Source organism: Macrosteles quadrilineatus, unplaced genomic scaffold, assembly GCF_028750875.1.
Source record: "Macrosteles quadrilineatus isolate MER2022 unplaced genomic scaffold, UCM_ALF_1.0 Scaffold_1__1_contigs__length_201487025, whole genome shotgun sequence".
Classification (NCBI taxonomy): Eukaryota; Metazoa; Arthropoda; class Insecta; order Hemiptera; family Cicadellidae; genus Macrosteles; species Macrosteles quadrilineatus.
In genome coordinates, this window is record NW_026542594.1 from 29,568,226 (window position 1) to 29,592,659 (window position 24,434).

The 24,434-nt window shown below is 35.4% G+C and overlaps 1 protein-coding gene across 2 annotated transcripts in view; it reads left to right on the forward strand.

Moving 5' to 3' along the window:
* The first annotated feature begins 205 nt into the window (after window positions 1-205).
* The window catches only part of LOC129005913 (telomerase-binding protein EST1A), a 135,740-nt gene continuing 111,511 nt past the window's right edge, over window positions 206-24,434 (forward strand). For both annotated transcript variants that reach the window (XM_054434956.1, XM_054434962.1), the window contains exons 1-3: window positions 206-348; window positions 15,614-17,400; window positions 19,957-20,132. In XM_054434956.1, the coding sequence (XP_054290931.1) occupies window positions 303-348; window positions 15,614-17,400; window positions 19,957-20,132 (2,009 nt within the window). In that variant the 5' untranslated portion in view covers window positions 206-302. The remainder of the gene's footprint in view (window positions 349-15,613; window positions 17,401-19,956; window positions 20,133-24,434) is intronic.

Below are 24,434 nucleotides of genomic sequence, written 5' to 3' on the forward strand. Positions count from 1 at the left end.
TTTTTTTTTATTATAGGTTATTCGAATAATATATTATGTATAATTTTGGCTTCCTAATTTATTTCTAGTTTCATCTGTAGGTAAATTTTGCTTTGTTTAATTGTTTCTGGCTAGCCTGCAAAAAGGTTGAGAAAGAAAAACTACGGAATACGGATGTCTTGATGTCTATTCTATTCTATTCTATTCTATTCCTCAATGGCTTGAGGCTGGAACCTCAAACTCAAACCTCAAAGTAAAGAAAAAACATTGTTCTGGAAACTATCATGTTTAGTTGATATTTATATTTGATTGTGTTGTTTAAGATGACAGATTTTAGAGAAGGAAAGTTGTCCAGAAATTACCTCAAAGGTAAATAAATGTTTTTATTTAGTTTATGTCTTATTGATTGTAGTGCTTGATATAATGCAAGATTATTGCGTCTGAAGTTGTAGAATTAGGCCTAGGCATGTTTAGGCCTACTTATCTCCTAAACTGTCTGTAGGTAATTTTCTTGGGAAGATGTTATTTTTTGACTAAGCCTACAGTTATAAAATATTGCTCCTCCAAAATTAGCATTGGTTGAAATAACGTGCTTGTACCAAATCCAAAAGTCTTGACATAAAGTAAGGGTCCAATGTTTACATTTGATTTAGGCCTATTTCCTTATCATCATCATGATCCATTTAGTAATGTAAAAACTGTTAGGCCTATTGGATCTTAAACCAATGAGGCATATTTCAAATAGAACCAAATATAGCCAGGCCTAACTTACTTCATACAATTTAAATAGGCTAGGCTTAGCATAGATTTTCTATCCTGAAGATTTTCCATTGATGAAGACTCCCATTTACTGATCTAACCTAGGCTATAATTGATTGTTTCTCTTCGGCCTGAACAAATCCCAAACTTGTAGGCCTAAGGATAACTTATAAGTTATAACTTAGTCACTCTTGTTAAATAGGCCTTAGGCCCTAAGTAAGTCTTAAGTTATCTCATCATAAGTTATAGCTCACAACAAATAAACTTAGGCTAGTTCTAAATTCGCATGACTAGAAAAAAGAAGAAAGAAAAACATGCTTTATTTTTCACCAAAACATTGACAACATTAACCCTCCGAGTGTCCCTTGTTTTGGCCTTAATGTCTGCCTATTTTTTGCTCATTTGCAAGGTTTTATTAAAACGGATCTGAGAAGCTTGAAAACAATGTTAATTATACTGTTCTATATACCATTTTGTTTGGAAAATCATGGGCTTCAATATTATACATAGAACATAAGGAACATTTGTTTCAAAAAAATTTTTTAGGTAAAAAAAAAATATATTTTGGAAAATTAAAAAAGAAAAATAAGTTTGCGCTCAATGAAATTGTTTAAACTATAGGCCTATAAATATTTGAAAATAGCCACTTTGTTCTAAATTTTATGAGGATTACAAATATATAATAATATAAGGAAGTAGATTTGCAAATAAATAAGTTATGGGCGAAAAACAGATTTCAGTACATAGGCCTAGCGTTTAGCTAAGAATGCATAGCCTAACCATAGCTAGGAATCTGGCTGATTATTTACATCAATATCACTACATTATACTTCTTCAGGATCATCAACCAGCCCTTCAAAATCACTTAAATCTTCTTATAATGCACCACGTATATCACTACTTTTGATTTTTAACACTAAAACAATGATAAACGTAATAAAACACATCAGTCATCGGTCCGAGGTTAACTAAGCTGTTTACAAATACGCACGTCTGCTGTCTGCTACAATATTTTCGGAACTAAAATGAATAGCGCTTAGAGACAGACCTCCGGAGAAAGCTCTGAATCTGTCAAATAAAACGATAGGCCTACCTAACTCGATCTAGTTCAATCCGATTTTGTCAGTCATAGAGCCTTCGCCGTAAACAGTGTTTATGAGTCGCTGCAGCGACACAAAACACTACACAAAGTAATTTACTGCTGTCTCACCCAAAAATAACCAAAACCGGCACGCACGGAGAGCACCATGTCTTTGGTTTGCCGATAGCCAACCAGCAACTAGCCTACAACGAAAATTAAAATTACTTTGTCCAACAAATACATATTGATAGGTATCCACATATTTCACCAGGAATCATCCCGTTTCCTATAATGTCCGAACGCGATTTTCCGACACAATCAGAATGAAAATGAATCACAAATTTGAGCTACGTCCTCCTTTGTCACTACTTCACTTTGAACTAACAACATGGAGTCATGGAGACAGTTCTAAACAAACAACTAACGAAGAAACCACCAGCTAATCAGAGAACTGCACGATTACGTATCACCACTCACCAGCTGTTTCACTACGGATTCTGAATTAAAAGTAAATATTAAATTTACTAACATACTAACATAGAAACCATCAGCCAATCAGAAATCTACACAATTACATCATCTGTTTTGCCAGAAACCACAAACAATAACAATGCAGTGACAGGTCACTGTACCACAATTACCCCTAGAATTCCCTCATTTGAACCAGAATTCCCTCTGTATTCCCCATAAAATCCTGGTTTCAATAATATAATAGTCAATAGTCAATAGAAAAAATAATTGTTTATTATGAAATGAAACTGTTCTAAAAGTAACCAAACCAACCAAGTTTGCTGTATGATTTAAAATCGGTTTTATAAGAGAACTCGTTACACAGATACAACCAAACAGTAAAGTACAAACCATAAAAATAAATAACAAATAAATAACCCTATTAATAAATTAGATTTTGTAGACACCAGCGCACCCAGTGTCACCAACATGAACTACTGTAAACACGATATAAACGAGTAACAACTTGTGTTTGGTTAATTCCATAGATATGTTTATTGAGCGGAGCGAGCGAAGCTCTTATACGTCGACTTTTATGCATTTCGTAATACGCAAACTCCTCCTAGACGGCTGAATCAATCGTTTTCAAATTTTGGGTGGTGATAAAGACCATATCGGTGAGTGCCAACATCTATATGGCGTTAAAAATAACTCTCAGGAATCCGCCCCACTGGGTCTCAAAGTTTCAATGTAATCCTTATGGAAGCAGTATTTGACACATAAATAAATACATATGATCAGCTGTTGACTTTTGAATGCAGTAGATAAAGAAATAGCTGATAGCATTATTCCACAGATATTAGAACAGAAACGGTATGAATCATAAATATAATCAAATGACGACACTAGCTTGAGGTCCGTGACGTAGGAAGTGCTGAAGGAAGTACTAAAGGTGAGCAGTCTGGAGTGTGGAAACTGTTTATGACGATTAGATTTAGGTATCTGCATTCCTAAAATTATATGGGAAGGGAGGAAAACGGGTCCGCGACGTAGGAAGTGATGAAGGAAGTAGTCATGGCAAGCTGTCCGGAGTGTGGGAACTGCTTATGACCATTAGATTAAGGTATTTGCAATCCTATGATGCTATGGGAAGGGAGGGAAACAGGTCCCTGACGTAGGAAGTGGTGAAGGAAGTAGTATAGGCAAGCAGTCCGGACTGTGGGAACTGTTTGTGACGATTAGATTAAGGTATCTGCAATCCTAAAATGCTATGGGAAGGGAGGAAAACAGGTAGGCGACGTAGGAAGTGGTGAAGGAAGTATTTAAGGCAAGCTGTCCGGAGTGTGGGAATTGTTTATGACGATTAGATCAAGGTATCTACAATCCTAAAATGCTATGGGAAGGTAGGAAAACAGGTCCGCGATTTAGGAAGTGGTGAAGGAAGTAGTAAAGGCAAGCTGTCCGGAGTGTGGGAACTGTTAATGACGATTAGATTAAGGGATCTGCAATCCTAAAATGCCATGGGAAGGGAGAGAAAAAGGTCCGAGACGTAGGAAGTGGTGAAGGCAGTAGTCAAGGTGAGCTGTCCGGAGTGTGGGATCTGTTTATGACGATTAAATTAAGGTATCTACAATCTTAAAATTCTATGGGAAGAGAGGGAAACAGGATCGCGACGTAAGAAGAGGCGAAGGAAGTAGTAAGGTGAGCATCCGCACTGCTCACCTTACTACTTCCTTCGCCTCTTCTTACGTCGCGATCCAGTCCCCCTGTGTGGGAACTGGGAACCGTTTGTAGCAGTTAGATTAATGTATCTGCAATGCTGAAATGCTATGAGAAGGGACGGAAGCATCCCCACGACATAGAAAATAGTGAAAGAAGTAGTAAAGGCTAGCAACGTGGAGTGTGGGGAATGTTTGTGGCAATTAGATTAACGTGTCTAAAATACTAAATTGCTATGGAAAGTGATGAAAACAGGTCCACGATGTAGGAAATGGCTTAGAAAGTAGTAAAGTATGAGCATAGTGTGAAAACCGTCTGTGGCAGTTAGATTGATGTATCTTTAATCAAAAATTCTATGAGAAGGGAAGGAAACAAGTCTATGACGTAGGAAATGGTGAAGGAAGTAGTAAGGCTTGCAGTGCAGAGTGTGGGAACTGTCTTTGGCAATTACATTAATGTATCTGCAATCCTAAAATGCTATGGGATGAGAGGGAAACAGGTCCACGACGTAGGGGGTGGTGAAGGAAGTAGTAAAGGTGAGCGTGTTGAGTGTGGGAATGGATTAATGTATCTACAATGCTAAAACGCTATGGCAAGAGACTGTAGCACGAATCGATACATATTTTGATACATGCAATTGCTTACAATAGAAATTTACAACTGAGTTGACAACAGCTGATTTTTACTCCATAGAGGCTTAAAACTATTTTGACATCCTAAAGAGTACAAATGCTACTTTAGACCCGCAACGCATGCATTAAAAACAACTGTTATTACTGCAGTATCACCAAAACAATACAATATAAACCCTTGATGACTCCGCTCAATTTTGTGGATGCCTCTGCGAACGCCACCTAGTTTATTTGTTAATTCCATACTCCTTGAAGAGTTTGTTTTCTCTATGTATTCGTAACATATGTCTGCAGAAATATTGATATAGATTCGATTCAATATATCGTTTCTAAAATATTTTTATTTTCAATGTAAACAAACATGGAAATAGATTATGATCTGTTTATATGTTTTATTGATGTTTTGAATGTAAAAATTCAGTTAAGATTGGTGTAAGTTTTTAATGAACTTGAATAAATGAATATTCAAACAAAAAAAGACTGAAAACTAAACTTCATGTTTTTAGAGGTAACTTAAGGATAGGCTAATCACACAGGTGATAGATGTTACACCACTTTTTATTGACCTATTTAAATATTTTTAAAGCCATTTTTTGACTAAATGTATAGGATAAAATAAACAAACAACTTTATTTTTACTTTGTTATTGTTTTTATTTATATCATATGGTACAATACAATTCTGATGGTCTTCCTGTCTCTGCCGGCTCTGCTCGTCGTTGGCGGCGGCAAAGGAAAGTACCCATTTATACCAACTAATTTCCCATTCTTGCTGGGTAATTACCTGTAAATTACCTTTACCCGTCGAATTACCCTTTTCTCCCCATGATTAACCACGTTTGATCTCCCCCACCCAAAACCCCGAATTCCCACCCTTGTGTGCTGGGATTATTGTTTATATATTTAATTAGTAATAAAAGGAGGCCTCGGCGCAAAAAAAAAATCTTTAATAAAGTTGTAGTAGCCTATTGATGTCCTAGAATAGTTTAAAAGTGATTTTAGAACATTTAAGCTGGGGTCTGGGTCCTAAATAAGTAGCAATAGATAAAACAAGGAATGAATAGAAGGACAAATTAAAAGGTATCTAATAATACAACACTCTAGTCAAAGTTAAATTTGTTTAAATCAATACCTATCGATATTTCCAAGGGGCTTTCAAATACTGTATTTAGCAAGTATCCGTCAATTCATCCCATTTAAATATAATTCATAATTCATTGGACTTATAAGTTTAGTTTGTTCCACAAAAAACTGTTAAATCTTAAATCCTGAAAGACAGGACATTTGGCTATGAAGTGAAATGTTGTTTCATTTTCCTGAAGGTTGCATAACGAACATAAATAATTTTGTTCTAACCAAGGCTTAGCCTATAGTTTTAAGTCGATAAGTTTGACTCTAGCTTTTATGGACCAAGAGATAACGTCAACCACAGAGCGGACTCCTGTTGCCAAGCTCAAGGTCAAGGGACAGCAACTGACTGTGGTACAAAGACGTATGAGCTCTTCCTACACAATCTCCCCACCATACAGCTTTCAAGTGTTCCTTTAAACACACTTCAATTCCTCTCCTAAAACTGTAAGATCACCAGGATCCAAATTCAAATTGATATTTAACCCACATTTGTTAGCCATTGATTTCCATTCGCGGCTCCAGTAAATGTATTTTTATATGATTAGTTTATTTAGTTAGAAAGTAAAATAGGCATTAGATAATTAAAGAACTTTTTGAATAGGCTTATAATCATGTGTGAAGACATGGTATGAAAGAATAATTTTTCAATTTTTGTCTTTAAATACAGGACATTATGGGTCACTACAATAACCCTGTTCCTAAATCTATATAATTAATACGCTACATGAAACTTTGTTGGTTGAACACATCCGCCATTTCTTAACCGATTTTATCCATTTACGTCTCATTGGAAAGAGCGTGTCGCTTAGATTTGCAAACTGGCCTTACATTTTTGAAATAGTCCCTTGGGCTCTGCCCCAGTAGCTTTGAAAGTTCCCATGTTATCCTTATGAAGAACATAATTGTTTACATTTTGATCAGCTGTATAATTTAATTGCTGTTATTTATTTTTCAATTCAATGAAACGCATTGCGTACATTTATTTACTATTTGAGTTTGTGTAAACATAAACCCCAAGACGGATCGTATTAGTATGGTTGTTGTATCTTAAATTTGTGTATTTATCGTTGTTTTGTGTCGCTATGACGGATCGAGTTAGCAAGATTGCAACTTAAATTTGTGCATTTATCGTTGTTGTGTGTAGCTGCTATAATTTGTTTATTTGTTGTTTTTCCTTTTAAATGCCTCCGACGCGACGACAACGAAACATAGACAAGAGGCGTAATCGTGATAACGACCGCAGCTACAGAACAGTGGCGCGTAATGGGAGCTATTATACATCGATGGTAATAGGCTTAACTCATCACAGTCAGCACCTGACCCTGGACAATCTCAACTATTAGGTTACCAATGCGCCCTAACACTACCCCAAAACGACTTTTCGTTCTCAATTGGCCCTCTATCAATGACCTGTATTGCCTGTAGGCTACAGCGAGGCACTTTTAGAAGGAGAAAATCGGCCGAAATGCTTTAAATAGGTTTATCAATAACGAAGATAAACATGATCTGAGTTACACACCGGTAATCTTTGAGTTGACTCTTTTAAACTCATTGTAAATATGACTGTTATTCGTTTTGAAATAACTACTGTAACTAGTGGAACACCGTCGAAATCGACGGTCAATCTTGAGGTTTTATGTAAATTCAGCTAACTGCGATAGATAGAGTGGAGTCATTAAAATCTTAGTTAAATGAAGGGAGGATAAGCATAATAATAAGTATGACGATTGTATTCCCTAAAAACGTTATTGATGAATTCATTTAACACAATATTTCTTACCTTTTTATTGGCTTTAGGTTGCCCAAAAGGTTTTTTAGGAGTCTTATAATTGTTTGTTCATGAGTTTATTTCATGTCAAAGCCACTTTCACTATATGGGAGAATGAGTTCATATAATTAGTCTATCATGTTATGGAAAGAGTCAATATTTATTACTAACAACTAATTCCATCTGCTTTAGGAAAATCATCATAGTTAGTCTATTACAAAACTTGAACACAGCTCTCATCCTCAACGTACTCATCTATGAAACAATTTTCAACCCGATTATCAAAAACTTTTATACCAATAAATGAATTTCTGGTGTTCTTTCTTGAATTAAAAAATAAATGGTGATTGAAAGTAGGCAAAAAAAGGCAAGTGCCAACCTTACAATATATATAAGCTAACCCGATAAGGAATAATGATATATTCCTTCGAAATTGATATGCCACACTTATTTCATAATTTAAAATTTTCTAAGAGCAATAAAGCATAGATTTCTGAACAAAACATTTAAAACGTATAATAAATTCATCATTTTGTTGAAACTATAAAAAAACTTGCCATGCAGTGGAGAATCAATTTAAATCATAAATAATAATGTAAACATTTAGACAGTTTCAGTAGACCTTTGAATACAATTTTAATATTAACAGCTGGTTCATTAAAAGTAGTGTAAAATTATCCATATGGTCGTAATGTAAACAAAATTGCAGAGTGAACTTTAAAGGCCTCTGGGGCAGAGCCCCAAGGAAATTTACCTCGTTTCTCTTTTAAGGGCTCACCTACAGACCAATACCTTTCTTTAGACACCCCTACCAAGTTTTTACGCACAGCCGTTCTCTCAAATTAGCTGTGACAAAAACCCCGTTTTCCTCCATAAGAATAACATGGGATGGGAATTTAAAGGCCACTGGGGCAGAGCCCCGAGGGAATTCACCATGTTTCTCTTTTGATGGCTCATCTACAGACCAAGACCTTTCTTTGGACACCTCTACTGAATTTCTATACCCACCCGTTCTTTCAAAATAGCTGTCACAAAGAAAAACAGTCTCAAATTAATATATAGATACTTTGCTATTGCTTGAATTCGAGCAACATGTAATGAAGGCGTACAGGGTTAGGCCTATTGTACAAAACATTTTTATCACAGATTCGACATGCTCGTTTTCCTAGAAGCCCCAGACTTCAGCACTGTAACAAATAATTGATTTAATAACCGAATTGAAAGATTTAATTTTGATAGCAACAGGAATATCACGATTTGTCATCAACCCGCCCCAAACAGAATGTAAGGCAAGTTTTGCTACTCCTGGCTTTTCTTTTAAGTGATCATTCCACAATAATGTACTAGTGAATACGTGACTCCCAAATATTTATAGCTTTTAACTACGGTATCTCCATTTTTTCGCTTTTGTACCACCAGTTATCACCTCCTCACAGCTTCCCACTATTTCTAAAAACCATTACATTGGATTTATCCAAGTTGACTTAAAGGTTCCATGTGTCCCAAATTGTTGATCATATGCTGTAAAACTGTAGCTGTTGGGGAGATCAACATTCCTATTTATTTTGTTTCCATAAAAATTGCAACCACCCCCACCACTTCTGGTAGGTCATTAACAAATAGACTAAACATACTATAGTCCTCGCCACCCTAACTTGAGGCAGCCCAAGGCCGCATGCCGTATATCTAGTGCGGCCTTGGGTTGCCTCAAGTTAGGGTGGCGAGGACTATAGGACTGCATACACAACCTTGCGTCAAAACTTTCAGTAACACCGTCTTTGCACCAAACCCCTAATGATGTGCCTGTGTAATAATCTTGTAGAATCGCTGTCATTTTTGTCAATACCTCAAGGTACGACAATTTAAAAATTAAAGACCCTCGGTCGATAGTATCAAAAGCAGATTTGAAATCTCCAAAAAAGCGTTTAATTTCCCCTCTTTAACTGATAGTCGTAATTTGATCATACACCATAGATTAAAAATGTTGTCTGTTGTTGAGTACCCTCGCCTAAACCCCGCTTGAAACTCTGTAATTTTCTGATTAAGATCACTCCAGTCTCGCAGTCTATTATTTATCAAAGCTACAAATAATTTCCCTACAAAATCTATGAAAGACAACCCTCTATAATTCTGAGTGGAATTTATATTCCCTTTTTTGAAGAGCGGAAATATTATCGACTTTTTGAAACTATCCGGCACTGAACTACTGTTGAATATATTGTTATAAATAATCAATACCCCCGCCGCAGCAAACCTGCAGACTAAGCGAATTTCCATTTGCCTGATTGGATTTACACTAAAATGTCTCCTTAAAAATATCAAATTTATTCCCTATTTAAATAGAATCAGTTTAACACATACTTAGGTTTGCTGCAACAGGGAGGGTAAAAGTGTTTTTTATGTAAAATGTTAATAGTTAGTAAGAAATTAAAACATTTTCCAAATTTGGGCAAAATATGTTAATAAACAAGCAAACTACAACAGTTTACTTATTCTCCATAAGAATAATATGGGAATTTTAAATTAACAATTTCTCCGTAACTATTAGGCGCATTATAACGCTTCAATATACTAAATTATTTGTTTTTTTAAGCTCTACAAAATAGTTTGGAAAGAAATTACAAAATTTTATGTTTTTTGGGTCAAAAATTGGAAAAACCCATTTTTACCCCATAAAAGCCCTCATAAACCCCCGTTCCCATGGTCCGATCATGCTGGTTCGCGAACTCGTTCGAATAAACGTAGGTTTACACGTTTGTACCAAATTTCATAAAAATCGGATCATTTTTGCTCGAGTTATCGCGCTAACGGACACATATATATATGAATTTGAACGGATGGTGTTTTTGGCCTCTAGGGACCTCAAAACGAAAAAAAAAATCGGTCCCGTGTCCAGGTCTTACCATGAGTACGACGGTAATAGCTTATTCCCTATATGGGAAATTCGCTAATAAATTCAACAATAATATATCCGGCGCTTGGTAAAAAAATCATAGGGGATTCGGTCAGGGCCTGGTGCTTTATTTGACTTGATGTTTATCAAAACATGCTTTAGTTCTGATAAGGTAAACACATTATCTAAACTATCGTCAATAATAAGAGGCGCCGCGTAACTCACAAGACCTGCCAGGAGTGGGGGGTTTAGTAAATTTCAGAAAGATTCACCCATTTATTTGGATGCAATCTTTTTTTAAATGTTTTGATGGCGGACCAACATGTTTTGCTATAAGAGCTTTGACTTAATATATTAATTACAATGCTTTTTAACCAGATACACACACTGCCTTATAATTTTTGCTCCCTGCAATGTAGCCTACTTAGACCTAACACAAACTGAGTTGGATTTCCTATTCAAATTTAATAAACAGAACACACGCTTTCTCACAGAATAACTCTCAACATTTCTCATACTAACATTTTTTCTATTGAAGTGTGCGTTAGATACCGATTGGTGAATGCAATTAGCAATGTTATCAATGTTTGTTTGATTATCGTTAGCAATAGTGAGCACTTCAATATTTTCGCTAACTCACTCACAATAGGCCTAATGGACATGATCATTGTTAGACTATCTTAGTTTACGTAGAAGCTGCAAGGTGGTGACGCTGTCCCCCTCCCTGCCCACACTGCCAGGCTTACCACTACACAGATTTAACTGTAGTAAATAATAAATGATCGGATCCAGGGAAAGATACAACTTCAAAACCTTCAATTAAATAAGGTGTCAAATGACGTCGCGACATAATCTATTACTGACTCCCCCAGCTCCTACCAAGGGGTAAAATCACCATAAACCTTCCCAGAAGTTCTACCATTTAAAACAATCAATCCATAGTCTTCAAATAAGTCCAATAGTTTACGCCCCCTAGAGTTTAGAGTAGGGTCTTTTGATTTTGTCATCAGATAATTTTTTTGTTTTGGCCTACATTTTGTAGCACTGGTGCTGTAACACTTTGTTCAGTCCCTATTCTGCCAATCAAATTACCCAAAAGTATTACATTACATTTTCAAAATAATTATTACGCAAACATTTGTTTAATTGAGTAAAATTATCTTCCCAGTTGTTGAAGTTTAAATATACAGGGAAAAATGTTATCAATTCATTGCTACACTGAAAATTGGTTTGAACTATTAAACTCTCCTAACCTCAGTACATTGAATTAATTAAAGAAATATGTATCTGGCTTGATATCTATAATTTTCCCACCAATACTTCTACCATAATTGCAGTGTTTTACTTCAAACTTGAACTCTATTTTATTACTTATAAAATCCTTTTCATACTCAGATATAAAATTTTCTAGCAAAAAAAACAAATCATAGGTTAATAGATCTAAAAAATAAAAGTCACTAACCTTGGCCTTTTTTTATCCACAACAGTTATAAATTAAAACTTCAAATTTAGAGTTTGTTAGTCCGTCTTCACAGTCGTGTATGTCCGGCTGCAGTTCTAGCTGAGGGTTGGCGGGGTCATCTCACTCCTGCCCCTGGTTGTCTTGGTTGTTCTCTGTAGTTGCTTGGGTGTTCTCTGCCGTGGTCTCGTCCCTGGCGGGTATATCCCTCTCATACCTGGATTGTCGTCCTGTCTCCCGAGATTGACTAATTTGTTTCGGCCCCTTCTCATTTAGTTTGGACAGAAAGTCGGTGAAGTTATGTCCTGCCATCAGCTTCCCTGCCTCCCATGTTAGTCGACAGTCCTTCACAACTAGATGGTCAAATGACAGGGGCATCCTGAAGTTGTTACCAGCCACTCTCTCGATTTCTGTTCTAACAGCTGCCAAGTATGATCGTTTCGTCCGTTTCTCCAATGGGTAGTCACAGTGTACAGCGTTTCCTGTTCCCCTTAGGTTTTTGGCGTGCATCATAATGTAAAAGTAAAAGTGCATCCTAAGTAAAAGTCGATCGCGCATTGAAACTACATTGTAATCACCACCAAGTCCACACTGTACCATGGACGACCGCAGGGCCGTACCTAGATGCTCCTTTGTACGTGGCGAACCAGCGTAAGTGCGCCCTCCGGGGGGTCGGGGGGTATGGAAAACCCCCCGGAAAAGCGGGGGTCCGTAAAAAAATTTAAATTTTAACATCAGTAAAACACATTTTTAAGCAATTCTGGCTCTTAAAACATAAAGAAATAATTCAGATTTTGACATTGAAAATTTAACTTTTTGCTAGACTATAATGATTTTTTTATGGTTTTTGCTTAAATGATTGGTTAAACAATATATTTGTATAAAACATAATGATCCGTTATCCCAATTTCATCACAATGTATATTAAGGTAATTAAGTAAACAATCAAGTATCCCTTTTTGTGGAATTTAATTTTAATAAGTAAGTTACAATAAGTTACAATTTGTACAGAGTTATTTACATAAGTTGTAATAGTTACAACTGTTTTCTGACTTCATCAATATAACCAATGATTGCACTTTCCTTGCTTTAACGAGAGCAAACTCATTGATTACTTTATTGAAATCAATTTTTGATGCTCTGTCATACTCGATTGATAAAATTGCCAAACGCCCGACTCCCGACTACAACTGAAAACTGAACTGATCATTGATCAACCGACAAAGATAACTGAACGCCGCAACACCGACCGGCGGACAACGGTTTTTAGCGGCAACGAGTTGGCAATCGTTATTCAAATAACAAGTTGGCGCAACACGTTATTGGGCAGCTGCATTATCGTTACAACCGTTGCCGGAAAACAACGATAATTCCCAAATCTACTAAGTAGAGTTTAAAGGCTTAACGCTGGCAATAGTGGCACTGGGACTGGACTGGAGTGTGGAGTGGAGGAGAACTGACAAGTGACAGGCATGCAAATCAAACAGTAATACGCCCAGTGTTGCCAACTTAGAATTAACACGAAAATAATTAAACAACACAAAATAAGTATAACCACAAACACATATAAGTATAAGCATATAAGCATTATTATACCGTAACATAAGTCAATTATATAAATGTCAATTTCTATTTTTTTCATCTAGCTCATAAAAAAAGTAAAATTTGCCCCTCTTTCCCATTTTGCGCCCTTGTCTAACCTGCACCCTTGGCAGGGGCCACCTTCGCCACAGCCTAGGTACGGCCCTGGACGACCGTCCTGTTGCGACTTGACCTCATATACCACGTTGACACACAAAAGCACGTAAAAGCAAATTTATAATTACTACAGTCCGGAAGTGTTCACTGTTACGCAAATGGTTAATAACTGAGCCCAGATGTCCTAGGTTTGCGTTATCAGCGAAGATAACAACGTTTGTCCGTTAACTCAATTAACAGGGTAGGGGGTGACTTATTTTTTTCAAATAGCAACCCCTATTGAGTGATTCCTCATTTTGAAGAGCTTGTCAAAAGAAACACAATGACGCAAACCCGAGGTAAATATCTCACCCCTAGCCAAAATGGCAGGTATTCCAAAATGGGTGCTTTTTCACATAAATCAAATTTTGGAATACCCGCCATTTAGGCTAGGGATGAAATATCTACCTCGGGTTTGCGCCATTGCATTTCTTTTGACAAACCCTTCAAAATGAGGGGTCACTCAATAGGGGTTGTTATAAAAAAAATCACCCCAACCCTCTACCCTGTTAAAGGGGTTAACAATATTGTTGATATAAAAAATTGCGGAACCTATGTTAACAATCAATTCCACAAACAGAATATTTATATCTATTTCGGTTTTAAAAATACAGATTATTTCCATAATTGGTGCTTTTCACATGCAGTAAATTAAATTTTGGAATACCTGCCATTTTGGCTAGGGGAGAGATATCCATCTCGGGTTTGCGTCATTGTATTTGTTTTGACAAATCCTTCAAAATGAGGGGTGACTCAATAGGGGTTACTATTTAAAAAAAAAAATAAGTCACCCCCTATCCCCTGCCCTGTTAGGGGGGTTAAAAAATATTTTTGATGTAAAAAATGACAGAAACATTTGTTAACAATCAACGCCACAAACAGAATATTTCTATCTATTTCGGTTAAAAAAATACATATTTGTTTAAAGACTTAATTTACACACTGTATTTAACATGACAACTTAGGCATTTGAAATCATTGCCGAAAATGATAAAAATTACTTTTATAAATAGCCTAAGTTAAGTGTTTCATGCAATGGTATTCATCAAGGTATTGTATGTTCATCTGGTTGGTCCTGTTTATGCCTCCCGTCTGGTCGCTTTGTTGGTGGTTTAATTTATTGTATCTGTAAACCACATGGGGCTTAGATTAAACCCGGAGAGGTCGCATAGCTGTCTAAATTATGGGGTTTGTACTTTTTTCACATTCCAGGAACACTGTGACCTACTTTTTGCCATCACTCACCTCCTCATTTACGTCTAGCAACAGCTTTTTGTCATCTATTGGTAAATTCTACACTGGGCACCTCTTTGTGTTTTGGAATTACCAGCCAATAATGTCTTCCACATGTGCATCTCCTTGTTGTTAGTAAATTAATGCTTATGGGCCATTCTGAAATTGAGTGGAATTTTTGTCCCTCAATGTTTTCTACCAAAATAAACTAATTTTTATAAACTTGATATTTTATTATGCAAGGGTGTATTTAAGAGATCCCAATGTTATTTTATTAAAATAATTTCACGTTTAAGAGATAAAATTTGCAGAGTAACCAAAATGTTACAACATCTTGAATATTTTGTTCAAGTAAACACAAATTCAGTAAAACCTCACTAATTCACCACCCCGTAACTCAACAATCCTTGTAACTTGACAGTCAACAGCTGACAGGACGCACGTCTAGTTGGCTTTGTCTTAGTTGTGTTAGACTTTTCAAGTTTTAATTGGTTAATATTGAACATTCATATGAAGATTATTTACTCAATATGTAAAAATACTCGTATAAGTAGGCCTAATAAATTTATATGTAAAAATTAGTCTTTTATGTATTCATTTTATTAATATTTAACACCCATTAAAACGTTGATTGTCCTGGATAACTTTACCACCCCCAAACTCTACAACCTCTGGGTCCAAAAATTGTCTCGAGTTAGTGAGGTTTTACTGTATAACTCAAATTCTTGATTATGGATTACTATAACTAACTTAACTTACTTGTAATTTTTCAGACGAGATGTCTACGGTTGGAAGAAAGGGAGGTAAGCCTCAAGTAGAAATTTATCGACCAGGAAGCGGTCCTTTGCGAAAATCAGCTTATGGTGAAGAAGAATTTTACGGAGAAGGGTTTTGTGAAAGTAATCCAAGCAGGGAAAGAGAAGAGCGATACCCTAGAAAGAACCACTCTAAAAAACTAGTTGATGATTTTGACAGGTTGAGCATCTGTTCAGGTAACTCACTGAAGGATAGAAGGTCAACGAGCTTATGTGGTAGCACTGGTAATCTGAGTGACCCAAAAAGGAGAACAAAGAAACCAGAAGTTCCCATTTATGTTCCACCAAAACCTACACCAGCATTGCCGAACAATCAAGAGAACAAACTATTCAAAACTAGAAACTATAACAGTACAAAACGAAGTGATTCATTTAGAAGAGATGAAGCTCATAAAAGAGATGTTGAAACACCTGTAAGAAAGAATGAAGACAAAGAAAGCCAATGGTCAGACAACAGGACTCTTAGAGGTGGCTCAGAACCACCAAAACCACGACAAGAACCAAGGAAACCAAATGAGAGAGATAAAACCCGTCGACCGAGAAAAAATAAAAAAAGGAATAGCAGACGAGACATCAGGGATGAGAATATTAATCAAACTAATGGCATCCAAGAAAAAATAACTCCCTTATTAGATATAAAATTTGATTACAACCCAATGATCAAAGCAGGAAGTAGTTTTGATATTACAGGCTATGAAACTAACGGACACACGACAACTGATAATGAGAGTGAGAGGGATCCTCTATGTTCTAGGAAAAACAATTCCCTTCAACATCGTAACATGAGACAAGCCTCAGAACCTAGATCATTGCCTTTATCATCCCTACACATAGATAAACAAGGGCGAGATACTAGAAGTGTGGAACCGACCGATGAGCATCAGTGGCAACAAGAAAGGTCCACCCAAAAACCACCGTCTGGCCAATACGGACGAAGAGGGAACAAACAGTCCTACTCCAAACACAAGCAATATCATTTGTCTTTTGAATCACTCCCGCCTCGATTGCAGAAAAAGTATATGGAAGAAAATGGTTTGCAAGAACCACCTGTTCATCCTACATACAGTGGCAATATCAATGATAAACCTTACATGGGGTCCAATCCAGACTTAACTTACAATGGGACAGGGTCAGAACCCTTTTACAGTTCACAATCATCTAGTTTCAATCCCGCTGCAAAATCATCATATGTCGGAATGAATACAACTTATATTGGAACTAATTCAGAGGATGCATGGGATGGCGGTTCTTTAACTTTTCAAGGCAATAATCAAACATTTTACTCAACCGTTCCTCCACCAACAATGTTCCATCATCCTCCACCACCCTTAATTACGACCCAGGCACCTCCCCATTTTTGGTCCCAAACACTACCTCATGTAAGAGGTAGGGGAAGGGGACGAGTTCCCCATCATGAGTTGGAGAGAGAACGAATTGCCTTTGAAGAAGCAAGAATGGCAAGATCATTGACTCCTGATGCTCTAGGGGAGCTTGAAAGGTTTGAAGAAAAAGATTCTTTGTCTCCTAAGGAAAGTTTGAAACTTGAAAAGGAAAAAGAACCCTCTCAAAGTAATGATGCTTCCAACACTCCAAGGTCTAATGAAAAGGAAGAAAAATCACTAGGAGAAACCAAAACCAGTGGCCTGGATGCTAGTGAAAACGAAAGTGCCACCTCTAACAAGAGCCCTACTCAGTCCACGAGTCCACAAGATTTTATATTCAAAAAACCGATTACAACTAGCATGGTAAGTTTTACTTTATAACATTTCTTGAGAAAGTAATGTAGGCCTAATTATATTCTTATAATCAGATATGTAGCTATGAAATAATGTGCCTGATTAAACAAACAAAAAAATTGTGCTTTTACAAGGAACTTAAATTAAATTAAGGGTTTTTTATTGAGCCAACCACTAATTGATGAAAATCCCTTGGAATGTAAAATTACTGGTATTTACTAACCTTCTAAGTCTATGTAACAAGTGTAGCATACTAAATATCACTCAAATCCTACATGGAGGAAAAATACATCCATCTAATAAAAACAAAACAAAGTTCATGGGTGGCTTAATGCAATCCAATAACATTTTCTTGTTCATGATTTGCAGGCCTACTCTCACTAAGCCTTAACTGGTCTCAAACCCAATGCTGCATGTTTAGTCCCGTTATTTCCTGTATATATTTTAACTTTGTCACCTAAAAAAACTTCTGTTATTGACGTTTTTAACTACCGGTACAGAATATAACTTAACCTTTTTTGGTCGTTTGAAGAAAGTAAGGTTATATTCAGATGTTACTCCGGACAGTGAAGGAGAAGTAAGAAATTCAAATATAGATTAATGAAATACCATGGTGAAATACAAGGGTTGTCCATAGATAAGGGTCTCTATAGAGCTCCAGTTGAGGCAAATGAGCTACGGTAATTCAAATCTGGTACTAAAGCCTTCCTCTTTACTTCAACCTTCAACCCCAACTTAGCAGGATCCCATTGCTATAAAAATCTCGTCATGATAGCCGATGACTCTCCCACCAAGTACTTAAATCACATTTTGTGATGAGGTTTATTTAGTAAGGGGGTCAACCCCTGTTGATAAGGCCTACTGTTGCCAGTTGACAGATGTAAAACTGTACACGTTTGCAAAACGGGACTGGCAGTAAATGTTTATCAGTTTCACTAAACAGTGTTTGAATTTGATGAAATTGAGATTGGTGACTGGCGTATTTATGAATTCCAGGGCTTAATGTAGTCCTTGATAGTCTTATTAAGGACCTCTCCTATCAGTTTGTTTAAAATCCTTTTCATTCAGTTCCACCAGGATTTGAATGCAAAACAGTTGGCCTATAGGCTACCATCAAAATCATTGTGCAAATATTACAACTACCTCCGTACTCCCTCCAATCTTTACACACATTTTCTATGTCCAAACACTTTATCCCAAACATGTCAGTCAACGTTTGGTAGACTTTGGTTGACTACTAAGAGCACAGAAATCTTAACAAACAATACAGTTTATAGTTGAATAGTAGTGGGTGAAGTAAAGAATACTACGTCGGGTCTTAAATTTGAACTTGCTCGCTTTCAACCCTGATGGCTGTAACTGGAGCTCAATAATGGACCTTTATAATGGCAACCTTAATAATGGTTAGCCCTCATATTTAATGTAACATTATGATAAATACCCCCGCCGCGGCAAACCTGCAGACTAAGCGAATTTCAACTTGTCTGATTTACATTTTTACTGAAATATTTCCATAAATAAGACATATTTTTTCCCTATTTAAATAACATTAGATTTAACAAGTGCTTAGGTTTGCTGCTACGGGGAAGGTAAAGGTGCTTTTTGACCATACGTCAATAGTATAGGATGAAATAAATCAATTTGCCAAATTTTATCAATATATATCCATAAACAAGTAAACTACAACAATTTTCATTTTCTCCATAAGAATTACATCGGGAATTTTAAATTTTACACTATTTTTGAATTTTCTCCATAATCGTTAGGCATAGAACAGCGCTTCAAAATACAAAATTATTTCTTTTTTTAGGCTCTACAACATGGTATAGAAAGAAATAGCTAAATTTTTGGTTTTTAGGGTCAAAAATTGGAAAACCCCCTTTTTACCCCATAAAACCCCCCATAAACCCCCGTTCCCATGGTCCGATTATGCTGGATCGTGAACTCGTTTGAATAAACGTAAGTTGACACATTTGTACCAAATTTCATCAAAATCGGATCATTTTTGCTCGAGTTATCGTGCTAACGGACACACACATATATATGAATTTGAACGGATGGTGTTTTTGCCGTCTAGGGACCTCAAAATGAAAAGTTAAATCGGTCCCGGGTCCAGGTCTTACCATGAGTACTACGGTAATAGCTACTTCCCTATATTGAAATTCGCTAAAACACAAACAAATTTGAATAACAAACCTTTTTTGAAACAGAACCTTTCCTTTTTCAAATCCATCTAGGCCCTAACAAAAAGGAAAATAATTTTCAATTGATTTCCTCTACTACAGCAGATTCTTTTTACCTTAAAAGTACTGTTTTTTGTACAAACCCTTTTGCATGAATCCTTTTTTGGATTCAAATGACTTCAGCCCAGCCCTCCGTCAGTTTATTCAAAACAGCCGCTTTGGCTGCAGCATGACAACAAATAATTATTTATTTTACTTTTGAAAATTAGTGATCATTAATATTATATTTTTTGGATGTGATATTTTTTGGATTATTTTACACTTCAATATTAAAATTAGCCAAAGTTTCATAAAGTTTGTTGTTTTCTAAATGTTAATTTAGAACTGGGCAGACGAAGTAGAGTTGAGTGAGCAAATGCAAGAAGCATTAGATGAGAAGGATTCTGGAGATAACACTTGGAGTTTGGCAAGCAGTCACTTTTCTCCACCAACTCTGACTGCAACAGACAAGACTGTAGCGTCATCGCCTCCCAAAGACCGGCGAAAGAGAAGGAAAAGGTAAGAGAGGATATACTGCATTCTTAGACAAGGACTGGCTACAGTTCCATGGTAGACAAACATTAACTAGGTGGTGTTCACAAAGGTGTCCACAGAATTGAGCGGAGTTATAAAACATTATTTTATTTTGTCATTCACCTTCACCATCAAGCATCATTATTATTTATATCTATAATTATTTGAGACAACTATTATTGGAGTAGTTAAAATATTTAGACCTACATAAGTTTCTCATCAGTGAATGGAAGTAAAAACACAGTGATATCCATATCAGGGACCTCCATTTATTTTTAAGCTTAAACCCTCTGGGGTGGTATTATAAACTTTTTCTCTAAAAGAGTGATACAGTACTGATGATTACGTAGAATTCAACCAAAACACTTACAATTATAGTCATGAAAAAAAAAAAAATTATAAAAGGGTACTTTGTTAAATATGTTTTTGATTTTTAATATATATATATATATATATATATACAAATCATTATACAAATGATTTGTATAATGATTTGTATAAAATGTCAACATGACTATGACCTAAGTGTTGAAACTAGTCGTTTGATAATTAAAATGAATTTAAAACGATACTAATGTTTTTAAAATTTTTCAATTGTTTTTATATAGTAGTATCCCTAATCACAATAATAATTATTACCTACATTTAACCCTCCGAGTGTTATGTGTCGTAAAAGCGACTCATAACACACTTTGTGTAGTGTTTTGTGTCGCTTTTGCGACTCACAAACACTGCTTACGGCGAAGGCTCTATGACTGACTAAATCGGATTGAACTGGATCGAGTTAGGTATAGTTTTTTTTTGGCAGATTCTAAGCTTTCTCCCGAGGTCTGTCTCTAAGCGCTTTTTTTTCTCGAGCCGATCATAATTGTAGCAGACAGCTGACGTGCGTATTTGTAATCAGCTTGGTTAACCTCGCACCGATGACTGATGTGTTTTATTACGTTTATCATTGTTTTAGTGCTAAAAATCAAAAGTAGTGATATACGTGGTGCATTATAAGAAGATTTAAGTGATTTTGAAGGGCTGGTTGATGATCCTGAAGAAGTAGGTAGTGATATTGATGTAAATTATCAGCCAGATTCCTAGCTATGGTTAGGCTATGCATTCTTAGCTAAACGCTATGTACCGAAATCTGTTTTTTGCCCATAACTTATTTATTTGCAAATCTTCTTCCTTATATTATTATATTTTTGGAATCCTCATAAAATTCTGAACTAAGTGGCTATTTTAAAATATTTGTAGACCTATAAATTATAACAATTTATTGAGCGCAAACATAAATTTTTTCATTTATTTTATAATTTTTGAGAAATGTTAACTCCACTAAAATTGTTAAAATTTTTTTTTAATTTTTTATATGTTTCGCTGAAGCCCATAATTTTCCAAACAAAATTATATATAAAACAGTATACTTTACATTGTTTTTAAGTTTCTAAGATACATTTTAATAAAACCCTGCGATTGCGCAATAAATGGGCGAACATTAAGACCAAAACTAGAGACACTTGGAGGGATATAAATATATATATACACAAATTTGAACGGATCGTGTTTTTGGCCTCTGGGGACCTCAAAATGAAAAAGTAAATCGGTCCTGGGTCCAAGTCTTACCATGAGACCTAGGGTAATATCTTATTCCCTATATGGGAAATTCGCTAAAACACAATTTAAACTAAGATACTATTATATAAGGATTCCTATGTATGATGACTTTGTTTTTGTTAAAACATGTTGTCCCGTCCAGTTCAATTGAAATCCTACGTGATTTATGTTAACATGTGGTTTTCATTCAAAACAATCCATCACTGACATACCGTATGCTCCTATTAAAAAACTTAAGTAAGTCTTGGAGAGTGTTGTAAAATTTTATTGTATTCTTATAATGTAAATTGTGAGGAAAACAATTTAAACTTTCTTCTACAACATTATGATAAAGCTAATGGCACATTGATACAAATACACGTAAAAATTTTCTTGTTCTGTACATGATAAATAGTAGATCATGTTTAAACTGAAACCAATAATTAATCATTTACTAAACTAATACATAAGATGATTAAAAAATGAATATTAGCACAGAAATGGCATTGATCATAATAAAACATCAATGGCTCGAAAGTAAACAAGTTTGTATTATTAATATAATGAAACTGTTGAAAAATGTTGAAAAATGTTCAAACCTATATTAGCGGATTTCCCATATAGGGAATAAGCTATTACCGTAGGTCTCATGGTAAGACCTAGACCCGGGACCGATTTACTTTTTCGTTTTGAGGTCCCCAGAGGCCAAAAACACCATCCGTTCAAATTCATATATATATAAGCTTGATTATTTATATATATATATATATTTATATATGTGTCCGTTAGCACGATAACTCGAGCAAAAATGGCCCGATTTTGATGAAATTATATTTATACATTTATTCGAACGAGTTCGCGAACCAGCATAATCGGACCATGGGAAAACAGGGGTTTATGGGAGGTTTTATGGGGTAAAAATAGGTTTTTCCCATTTTTAACCCTAAAAATAAAAATTTTCACAATTTATTTCTCAACCATTTTGTAGAGCTTAAAAAAAGAAATAATTTAGTATATTGAAGCGCTGTTTTATGCCTAACGGTCACGGAGAAAATTCAAAAAAGTGTAATTTAAAATTCCCATGTTATTCTTATAGAGAAAATGAAAACTGTTGTAGTTTACTTGTTAATGGTTATATGTTGATAAAATTTGGCAAATTTATTTATTTCATCCTATACTATTGACATATGGTCAAAAAACACTTTTTACCTTCCCCGTAGCAGCAAACCTAAGCACTGGTTAAATCTAATGTTATTTAAATAGGGAATAAATATGTCTTATTTATGGAAATATTTTAGTAAAAATGTAATCAGACAAGTTGAAATTCGCTTAGTCTGCAGGTTTGCTGCGGCGGGGGTATCAATGTTATTAGTATAAGGTTTGAGATGTTGGCGTATTTTTTTAAAGTTTATGATCCATACCCATGGTGGAAGGAAAAAAACATAGGTTTGATATTCCCATCATGCGCTGATGTCACCCAGATTACTAACAGAAAATCACCTGATTGTCTGCTATATAAGTATATTTTTGTTTTGATTTGATTGTTCTTGTTTTTATAATTTTTTCTAAATAGTGAAATGGTGTTTGCAATGTGCGTGACATCGGCATATGACAGGAATATCACACCTATGTTTTTTCCTTCCACCATGATCCCTACCATTTCTATTCTAATATCCGTGATTAACAGTCATCACAGTTATCATGTTATCATATGTTTTCTGATGTTCACCATTTAAAAGTCAACAGCTGATCTTGTGCCTTTGTTTATGTGTCAAATACTGCTTCCATAAGGATTACATTGAAACTTTGTGACCCCATGCGGTGGATTCCTGCGAGAATTTTTTAATGCTATAGATGTTGGAATCACGGATATGATCTAAATCACCATGCAAAATTTGAAAATGATTGCTTCAGCCAAATAGGATGAGTTTGTGTATGACAATGCATTAGAGTCAACATGTAAAGCTTCCCTCGATAAATAGATATCACAATTGCTAGGCTTACAGTAGATGCCCCAGCAACTTCAGTACCAGGACTTTAAGGAAAATAAGTATGTGGCTGAATAAACCAACGTTTCCTAAAGCTTTTGTTGATAATCTCTGAGTGCTAAATTTAATGGATTTAAATTATAGACAAAATTCAACCAATAGCCTCTAATTCAATGTGTTTTATTAAAAACTAACTTACATACACATTAAATATGTACAGTCTACATAATACATACATAATATGTAGTATGTCCACATAATATGTACAGACTACCTAATTATACCTAACTATACTAACTAATTATAGTCCGTTTTTTGCAAGTGAAAACCCAAATAAATATTAAGATACACTGTAGCAAGAGAGGCTTGTTCGCATGTGCAGGCAGAAAGCAGAATAGCTATCTGGCTCAGTGTTGGGATTTTCCAAATTTTCCTAACGCTGTGGGTTGTTATCAGCTCGTCATATGGAAATCTTTTATCAACCTAACAAACCAAATTTACTTGTTGTTTATTTTCAAATGCTTTAATTTCTTCCTTGTTAAATGTTCAAAAAAGTCTACGACCCTGAGAGCTAGAGTTTACAGAATGAAGACCAACATTTTAAATAGAATTTACGCAAAAAACAAACATATGATAAAAATAAAACACACTTATTTATAAAATTAATGTAGTATTCTCTGAAAGATCCGGTAAGCACAGAAAATTGGAATATATC